General features: G+C 42.1%; 1 protein-coding gene across 2 annotated transcripts in view; it reads right to left on the bottom strand.

The window, feature by feature from the left end:
- itpk1b (inositol-tetrakisphosphate 1-kinase b) overlaps positions 1-9,835 on the bottom strand; it is a 103,548-nt gene that overhangs the window by 2,304 nt on the left and 91,409 nt on the right. For both annotated transcript variants that reach the window (XM_076295664.1, XM_076295665.1), the window contains 3 exons: positions 7,238-7,403; positions 6,573-6,640; positions 2,225-2,387 (listed from right to left, as the gene is read on the bottom strand). In XM_076295664.1, coding sequence (XP_076151779.1) covers positions 2,225-2,387; positions 6,573-6,640; positions 7,238-7,403 — 397 coding nt within the window. The remainder of the gene's footprint in view (positions 1-2,224; positions 2,388-6,572; positions 6,641-7,237; positions 7,404-9,835) is intronic.

Raw genomic sequence — 9,835 nt, 5'->3', positions numbered from 1 at the left:
TGGATGATTATAACAACGCATAACTATCCAAAAATGTTTTATCCCCAAATCCCTGAACTGTCCACGTTTGTGACAGGCCAGCAGTAGGCTATAGCTGATTGTTTTATGTGCTAACGTTACCAGTAAGCCATGAGTATTTGTCATACTATGTAGCATTCAGTAGCCTACACTAGCCTTACCATCTTTTTTTGGAACTGGTCTTCCTGCTTTGACCCTAACCTTCGCACTGTATTTGAATGTATAAAAGATGGACATTGTCCTCTGATTCCATTGTACTGTTTATTTCACGAACAAAAAACAAGCTTTCCGTTCAACACAAGATTCTTAGCTGTATGACTGCAGATAACTTTCTTGCAGAGGAGCTAGCTGCTCATTGGTTCACCGTTGCTGCTGTACAGAGGAGCTTCCTCCCTTGGCCATTGAAAACGACGTGATTCACGAGCCGCTGGGGTCTGAGGTAGAGGTCTGTGCGGGACTGATTTTTCAGTCCCGCACCCGCCCGCTCCCGCAATATTCTGTCCCGCTCCCGCATTAATGTGTCATTTTTAGTCCCACTCCCGCCCGCATCTGTAACATGATGTCCCGCTCCCGCATTAATGTGTCATTTTTAGTCCCGCTCCCGCCCGCATCTGTAACATGATGTCCCGCTCCCGCCCGCTAAATCCCACATGGAGGTGGGATAGGCTATTCAGTTTTTCTTTCTGTCTCTCGAAAGGAGCACACACACGAGAAAGACTCCAGATGTCAGTTTCTTGGTTCTGAATGTAGGCTAACAACTGAAGTAGGCCTAGTCTGGTGCCCTCTTCCTCTGTCATGCTTTCGATTTCGAGTTTTGACAATGAGCAACAGGAACAAATTGAACCCACGTAAACGACAATATAGGCTATACTGTAGGCCTGATATCCGTCAGTGCTTAAACCCCGTTTTTTAATGCTGCCTAACAGAACATCCAGCTGAACAATTTTACGCACATATTTAATTTGCGGGAGTGCAGTGAATCATCGGTTTGTCCCGCACCCGCGAACGCACCTCTCTCATCCCGCCCGCTCCCACAAAGAGCTTTCAAAAGTTGTCCCGCGCCGCACTCTTTTGCATCGGGACCCGCGGGTCTACCGCGGGAGTGCAGACCTCTAACACACACACACACACACTCTCATCGTCGGGTCTACCGCGGGAGTGCAGACCTCTAACACACACACACACACACACTCTCATCGTCGGGTCTACCGCGGGAGTGCAGACCTCTAACACACACACACACACACACTCTCATCGTCGGGTCTACCGCGGGAGTGCAGACCTCTAACACACACACACACACACACTCTCATCGTCGGGTCTACCGCGGGAGTGCAGACCTCTAACACACACACACACACACACTCTCATCGTCGGGTCTACCGCGGGAGTGCAGACCTCTAACACACACACACACACACACTCTCATCGTCGGGTCTACCGCGGGAGTGCAGACCTCTAGTCTGAGGCGTTTGTAATGGACTTCAATGAGGGGCTTAAGGAGGAAGCTCCTCCATTCAGTAATTTTCAATTGCGATAGGGGGTGCTGTTGCCATTTTGACCTAGGGGAACGATTTTGTTCATTCAAAGTGTTCAAATAGTAATATTAACAGTAATTTATCAGATTAGTAATTCACTTTATATATTTTTTATTTTTCTCTGAAATTTTAGGGAGGGTGTTCCTCCTTTTCCTCAATGAAGGAGCCTCCTCTGACTCACACCATACACACTTGTATACTCAAATACACACTCACATACACACTCATATACTCACACTCAAATACTCTCATATACTCTCTCACACTCACACTAATATACATACTCACATACTCACACTCACATACACACACCACATACACACTCATATACTCACATACACACTCATATACTCACATACACACTCATATACTCACATACACACTCATATACTCACATACACACTCATATTCACACCACATACACACTCATATACTCATACACACGCACATACACACTCATATACTCACACCACATACACACTCATATACTCATACACACGCACATACACACTCATATACTCTCTTAGTCCATAGTGCCCTATGTTTATCACTGTGACTGTATGTTGAGAGTCCCAGTGTACGTGTGTGTGTGTGTGTGTGTGTGTGTGTGTGTGTGCGTGTGTGTGTGTGTGTGCATGCGTGTGTGTGCGTGTGTGTGTGAGACGCACCAGGAAAAGCGTTGATGTCGATGACAGCGTGCTGGCCTGTCTGATTGTTGATGATGACGTCGATGCCGAACAGAGACACGCCCAGAGACTCACGCAGTGCACGACACAACGCACGGATGACATCATCACTCGGAGGCTGGGACACGCCCTCCACGTTGTCCCTCTACAAGAGTAACAAACAAACAAACAAACAAACAGATTCAAATATACACCATAACAAACAAACAAACAAACAAACAGATTCAAATATACACCATAACAAACAAACAAACAGATTCAAATATACACCATAACAAACAAACAAACAAACAAACAGATTCAAATATACACCATAACAAACAAACAAACAGATTCAAATATACACCATAACAAACAAACAATAACAAACAGATTCACACATATAATATATATATTCACATATATATGTATGTATATATATATATATATATATATATATATATATATATATGTATATAAATTGCAGTGTGCGTGTGTGTCTGTGTGCATGCCGCATATCTGCCAAACGTTGGCCCGATCGATTTGAATCAGTCGGCAGGTGTCTTGCTACGGGCACGAGTAAGTGCAGTGCCAAGTTTGAGGTTGTTTGGATAATAAATGCAAAAGATATCAGTAAATATATCGGTAAAAGAAGCACACGTTGGCTTTCTCTGCTCTACTGTAGCCTCTCACACAGCACAGCTCAGGACCAGACACAGAGAGGGTCAGCGGAGTTTTGGCAGCACTGAATCAGGGGTTTACTAAGACGCAAGATGTTTGGATGATTATCATGTCTGACCTCAACAATAAAGACTCTCTGTATGCAGTTTGCTTGCATACAATGATTCCGCGGATTTTGCAACAACACGGCAACAAACACGTGTATGTAGTAGAGCCCGACCGATAAAGGATTTTGAAGGCCGATACCGATACAAATATTTGTTGATTTAAAAATCCGATATTCCGATATATCGGCCGATATATATATATTTTTTCAGAAACGCGCAAGAAAACATTAACAGATTTCCCTAACATTAGTTATTTGTAGTTATTTATGAGTATTGACTAAAATAATATGATAATGCATTTTAAAAACAAACTTGTTTATTTTTAAATAATATTGTCACAGTGGAACAGAGGAACATCGAAATATTAAAGTTCTGATAAATAAAATGTATAAAAATAGACTTAAGATATGAAACTTAGTCTTTTGAACAAAAACACAATAACAACAACAACCAAATCAAAGTTACCCGTATTAAAAGACTTGGTAAGCTTCATAAATATAACTTTGAACTAAGACTTAATAATTACAAAAAATAATGATGACATTATTACTATCATCATCATTTGTATTATCATTAAACAAGATAAAGGTCACTCCTAAATGTTTGAGTGTGCGTGTGTAATAATTAGTCCCTATTGCCTTATAAGCTACCTTTATAATTAGAATGTCAGCTTGCTTATCCCTTTACCTGCACTTTTAAAATTATTTCCATCAAGCTACATCAAACCATTTTCAATCATCAGTTGCTGCCTGCCTTCTATAACCTACTATTTAGTGATCTAAATCCATTATGTAACTCGTTAATGCTGCGGCTGAACGACAGTCTGAAACGCACATTTGGCGTCATTGGATTTCACACACGTGTAAAAGAAAAGCTAACTTTTATGCACAAGCTACGTTTGATACTTTTCCTCTATGTCTAAATGTTCACTCCTCCTCGCTCGTCTAACTTACATTTTACAATGCAGGGACTGTAACTACAGATATACTAGTAATAAATCATTACTTTATTTAGGCAGAATAAGTTCGTTGTGGTTTCCAAGCTCATTAATCTTAACGTTAGCGGTCTTCCACTGATATTCATGGCATTAGCTAGCTTTGTGGTTAGCTAGTCTATGATGAGCCATAATTTAGCAATGGATAACGTCATACTGCAAATTGTAAAACATACGCTTTCAAAATAACAGGCCGGGGAGAGATGATACGTCTCACTGCTATAACTGTCACGTTATTAAAGAAATACATCTTCAGTCACATTGTCAAAAGTTAAAAGGACAGACAGTCAACTACACTGTAACAACGTAACGTAATTACTAGCTAATTCCGCTTCACTCGCGACTTATTTAACAGCAGCAAAACTGGACATTGTTTTCACGAATTTTGTCATGCTTAATTGAGTTAAGATAACTGATGAGGATGTTCTTTTAATTGTTATTCAAGCAATGTATGTCTCGTGACCAAATCACCATGAACACACTTCACTGATCTCACTCGCGGATAACTGCCTGACTCTGGCTGGATCAGCAGGTTGCAGGATGTGTGGCGCGTTATACACGAGTGTTGCCAGCAGGGACGGTGTAGAGTGCCCTCTGGAGGACAAACTATACAACGCCAACACTCATGACATGGTTGAAGGGTGTTTCGTCCGTTTTTATTTTATTTTAAAAAAAATATTCATTTATCGGCCATTATAAATGCCGATACCGATAGTTTGGAAAATGCCTAATATCGGCCGATAATATCGGCCCGCCGATAAATCGGTCGGGCTCTAGTATGTAGTGGCTATTCAAAATTACATAAAAAGTATGCAATAAACTGACGCTTCGAATAGCCCAGGCTACCTTGGACTTGATACTCTAAATAAACAAACGACAATTCCGACTGCATGGTCCCAAACTGAAATGAGCGATAGGCTAAGGTCCCAAACTGAAATGAGCGATAGGCTAAGGTCCCAAACTGAAATGAGCGATAGGCTAAACATATAGCCTCACATCAAAGCTTTAGGCTTTTCGATCAGCTACAGACAGAGCGTGATGTCACTTAGGCCTAGGCTAGCCTACCAGAGATTGAGTCACATCGTTGCAAATTTGACGATGCAACGATGATGCATCATTCCACAAAATGGTTTGTCTTCAGTATCAGGAAGTTATTGAATAAGCTTAAAGGAAAATTCCGGTATTTAGCCCTTTAAGTCCCTTGTCTGGTTTGTTTTGGATGAACTAAAGTGGTGGACACCGAAATTTTGACGATTGGTCCTGTCTCAACACCACTAACCACTCGGTGAGTTGCACAGTTTTGAAAACGAACGTTAAGGGTTGTTTTAAGGACCTGTAGGCAGCCACTCTGAAGTAGTCAAAGGCGATTCAAAACGAGTCAGAAAAGTCGAGACAGGACCAATCGTCAAAATTTCGGTCATTCTGATGTGTAGAAATGTCACATGCAGCCATGCCTAAATTCTGCCTACTGCACATTAATAATTATATATAGGATAATATCATCCTATATTTAAAGCAGGCATCCCTGCGGGCATGTAATTGGGCTACGGGTTTTCTACAGGAATGGCATGTTTGAACAGGCACTGCACTAGTATATATATATATTAGGGCTGTCAAAATAACTGATTAATTTCGATTAATTAATTTGAGAAAAAATAACTGATTAAAAAAATGAGTGCAGATTAATCGATTCCGTATGACCTTTGACCCCGAGCCGTTCTAGTCAGTAAAAATTAGACTGTAAAATGAAGGAGAGAGAAGAAAACGTGCTGCCTGGATCATTGATTGGAACATTTACTTTTAAAAAATGGCCTGATGGTGTTGATAAAAAATGAAGTGTTGAAAATAAAGTCCTCTGCAATGTCTGCAGCAAGGAATTTGCATGTCACCGGAGTTCATCAACTCTATAGTCGCACATCAATGCAAAGAAATAAGTGTTGATATTGAGGGGAGTGTTAATTTATTTTCATTATGTCCCCTAGGTTATATCTGTGGCCTGAAATGCCTTGTATGTGAAAAAAAAACTTCTTCCCAAAGCACTTTTGAATTTATTTCCTCAGCATATTAGGTCATATCATAGATTATTATGGCAATTATTTGAACAGTGAAAATAATAATAAAAGAGTTTTTGAACTTTAATGTCACTAATGCTGATCATTCAATGATTCATTTGAATTTAAATATTTAAAATACTTTCACAGCAAAAATTATATATGCGATTAATTTAGATTAATTAATCACAGAGTATGTAATTAATTAGATATTTTTTTTTAATCGATTGACAGCCCTAATATATATATATATATACACACACACACAATAACAAACAAACAGATTAAAGGAAAATTCCGGTATTTAGCATTTTGAGTCCCTTTTCTGGTTTGTTTTGGATGAACTAGAGTGGTGGACACCGTAATTTTGACGATTGGTCCAGTCTCGACTTTTCTGACTCGTTTTGAATCGCCTTTACTGCTTCAGAGTGGCTGCCTACAGGCATGCACAAACATGTCCTTAAATGTTTGGACACGTTGTGTGTGTGTGTGTGTGTGTGTGTGTGTGTGAGACCTACCGAGGTGAGGTCTGAGGAAGACTCTGGTTTGGACACGTTGTGACTGTTGAAGAAAATGGCTTTCCGGTCTGCAGAAGACAGAGGGAGGAGTTAGAGCAAAATACTCTCCAATCACAGACCTTTCTGAACACAAGGGGGTGGAGTCTAACCATGTGAAGGTGTGGTCTAAACATGAGGGGTGGGGTGTAAACGTGGGAGGTGGAGTCTACACGTGAGGGGTGGAGTCTACACATTGGGGTGGAGTCTAAACGTGAGGGTGGGGTGCCACATATGAGGGGGTGGGGTCTAAATATGAGGGGTGGGGTCTAAACTTGAGTGGGTGGAGTCTAAACGTGAGTGGGTGGAGTTCTTATAGTGCTGATGTTCAGATAGAAGCTAGATAGAAGGAAATTCGGTCTCTGCATTTATCCCAATCCGTGAATTAGTGAAACACACTCAGCACACAGTGAACACACAGTGAGATGAAGCACACACTAATCCCGGCGCAGTGAGCTGCCTGCAACAACAGCGGCGCTCGGGGAGCAGTGAGGGGTTAGGTGCCTTGCTCAAGGGCACTTCAGCCGTGCCTACTGGTCGGGGTTGGTGTGTGTGTTTGTGTGTGTGTGTGTGTGTGTGTGTGTGTGTGTGCGTGCGTGCGTGCGTGCGTGCGTGCGTGCGCAGCTGACCTGCAGGTCCAGATGGAAAGTTCTTGAGAGAGGGTCTCTCCACCACAGCGTGAGCGTCGCCCACCACGAACACCTTGTAGAGGACGGCGTTGTGGTTTATAAAACTCTGGCACACACAGGGGGGCTGCACCGCCTGCAAACCCTCCGCACTGAAGATGATCGCCATCTACACGCACACACACGCACGCACGCACGCACACACACACACACGTACGCACGCACGCACGCACGCACGCACGCACGCACGCACACACACACGTACGCACACACACACACACACACACAAACACACACACACGGTCTGTAGAGAATACAATATATACAGCATGTCTATACATTACACCACTTATAGAATATATACAGCATGTCTATACATTACACCACTTATATATATACTAATACATCCTAATGTAAAAAAGTAAGATAATCAAATTAAATGGTACCAATGTCTTGGGTGACAACTTGCCTACAACAACAGAAGTTTCTTATGAGACAAACTAACAATTCATGGAGTAAGTGAGGGTTGTGTGTGTGTGTGTGTGTGTGTGTGTGTGTGTGTGTGTGTGTGTGTGTGTGTTAGGGCTGGGAGATATACCAAATATACTGATTTATCTCAGTTTGCTGTACATGAGATACATTAAAGCATTATATCGCAAATATCAAGTGTTTCAACGTCATCATTGCTTTAAGTGTTTCAACGTCATTAATGCTTTAAGCGACAACACTTGCTTTGGCGTTTTGCGCCCTTATCTCTCTCCACTTAACCTCTCTCCCTCCCTCTCTCTCTCCCTCCTTCTCTCTCTCCCTCCCTCTCAGTTAGGGGTCGACCAATTATCGGCCGGGCTGATTATTAGGGCCGATATTTAGCATTTTTATAATAATTGGTATTGGCCATTTTTTCCACCGATAAGCCGATATTGAAATGGATAAAGAATGAAACGCGCTACTTTGTCTGTAAAGCGTCTCTCACTCCCTGCATTTGCTACTCTGTGGTCAAGAGCATTGTCCCGCCCACTACACCGTCTGATTTGTTAGTTAGCACGAATGCAGCCAATCAGGATCGAAGACTGAACACAGAGAAAGTTTAGGATTCTCACTGAGGCAGACTGTAGACTGGGCTTCAGCTGTACGGAGCTAGAACAGAGCTTCGAAGATAAGGACCTTCCTTACATTGCTGAAGTTGCAATGAATCACAATCATCTACACTGAAGTTACAAAAACACCACTTTGGACGCTATTGTCTAAGTAAAGCACCCACTTCCTTCATTTAGCGAATTCCCGATTGATGCACGTTACTGATATGCTGTTAAGCCTAGGCTATTAGTTAGCCTACAAACTCGGGTGCTGCGTGTTGGGAGTTCTTTGCGTCCGCCTCGTCCATTAATTGTGAATAACGGGACACCTCGGCGGACGTTATCCCTAGCCTAGACAAGTCCTAAATTATGCGATAGCGAACGTCAAAAAGTCTAGTTGCTCCTTTTTGAAACGGACTGTCAGAAAAGACTAGGCTACAGACCACCCAGGGCCAGCCGTAATTTAATTCGACCTGAAGTAGCCTAAATCGCGGCCTGAGCTGGCTATTAACGTGCATATGTACAAATGGACACAAACCGCATGCTTAAATAGCCTAAGAACTATTTTAAAACTGTTTTGTTAAACTGTTCAACCGTAACACTTGCCATCACGCATGCACCTCTTCCTCTCCCTCTCGTGCACTCACACACACGATGGCAAAGCATCCTCTTTGTGACAGGGCCCTAAACAAGCACATAGGGGCCTAGCCCATTGTGCAGGCCTAGTCTATGAAAATAATTGCTATCACTCAGCTCTTGGATTAACATGATACACAGGATTTACACTTGTGATGCAAGTTGATAGACAATTATAGTGTATCAAAAGAAGAAAGAAAAGTTTGCATAATGAAATGCTTTTGAATGATTTTTTTGCAGCATATCACCTTTACTATCTACCCCCTTTTTGACAACTGACATATCGGTTTTACATATCGGTTATCAGCCTCCTGTTTTGGTAATAATTTATATCGGTATCGGCCCTGAAAAAACCATATCGGTCGATCCCTACTCTCAGTGACAACGTGAACATCACGCATCACAATTAACCTCTCTCCCTCCCTCTCAGTAACAACGTGACCAACATCACACACTCACCAACCAATCCTGAACAGTCTATTCTGGACAAGAGAGTGTGATGTCTAGGGAACGAGAAGAAGTTAACTTTCTGTTTAATAGCGGCAGTAGCCTTACTGTCTATGGCTAGCATAGGCTAGTGTTGTTCAACAATCAGTTAGGTTAGAAGATGAAAGCAGTTCCGATTTGGTTTCGAAAAGAAATAGCAAAGGTTTTTGAAATGAAACATTCAACGATATCCGTGTGTTAAGGCATTAAGGGCTGCTGTCTACGTGCTAATGATATCCGTGTGTTAAGGCATTAAGGGCTGCTGTTTACGTCTAAATCAAGTCTAAAACAGTATCCACATAGTGGGTGATTAAGCATGAGGCGCTTGCAATGACTGAGTCAGGGACTGAGCCTGTGATTCTCTGTGCATAGTAAGGTAAGGTGCTCTGTGAGAGTGAGTGTG

This window comes from Alosa pseudoharengus, unplaced genomic scaffold (assembly GCF_046254945.1).
Source record: "Alosa pseudoharengus isolate Yale_2024_CS ecotype anadromous, Long Island Sound unplaced genomic scaffold, YU_APseudo_1.1 YU_APseudo_1.1_scf_2, whole genome shotgun sequence".
Taxonomy (NCBI): Eukaryota; Metazoa; Chordata; class Actinopteri; order Clupeiformes; family Clupeidae; genus Alosa; species Alosa pseudoharengus.
Note: the sequence above shows the minus strand (reverse complement) of the source record. Positions and strands in the feature narration are given on the sequence as shown.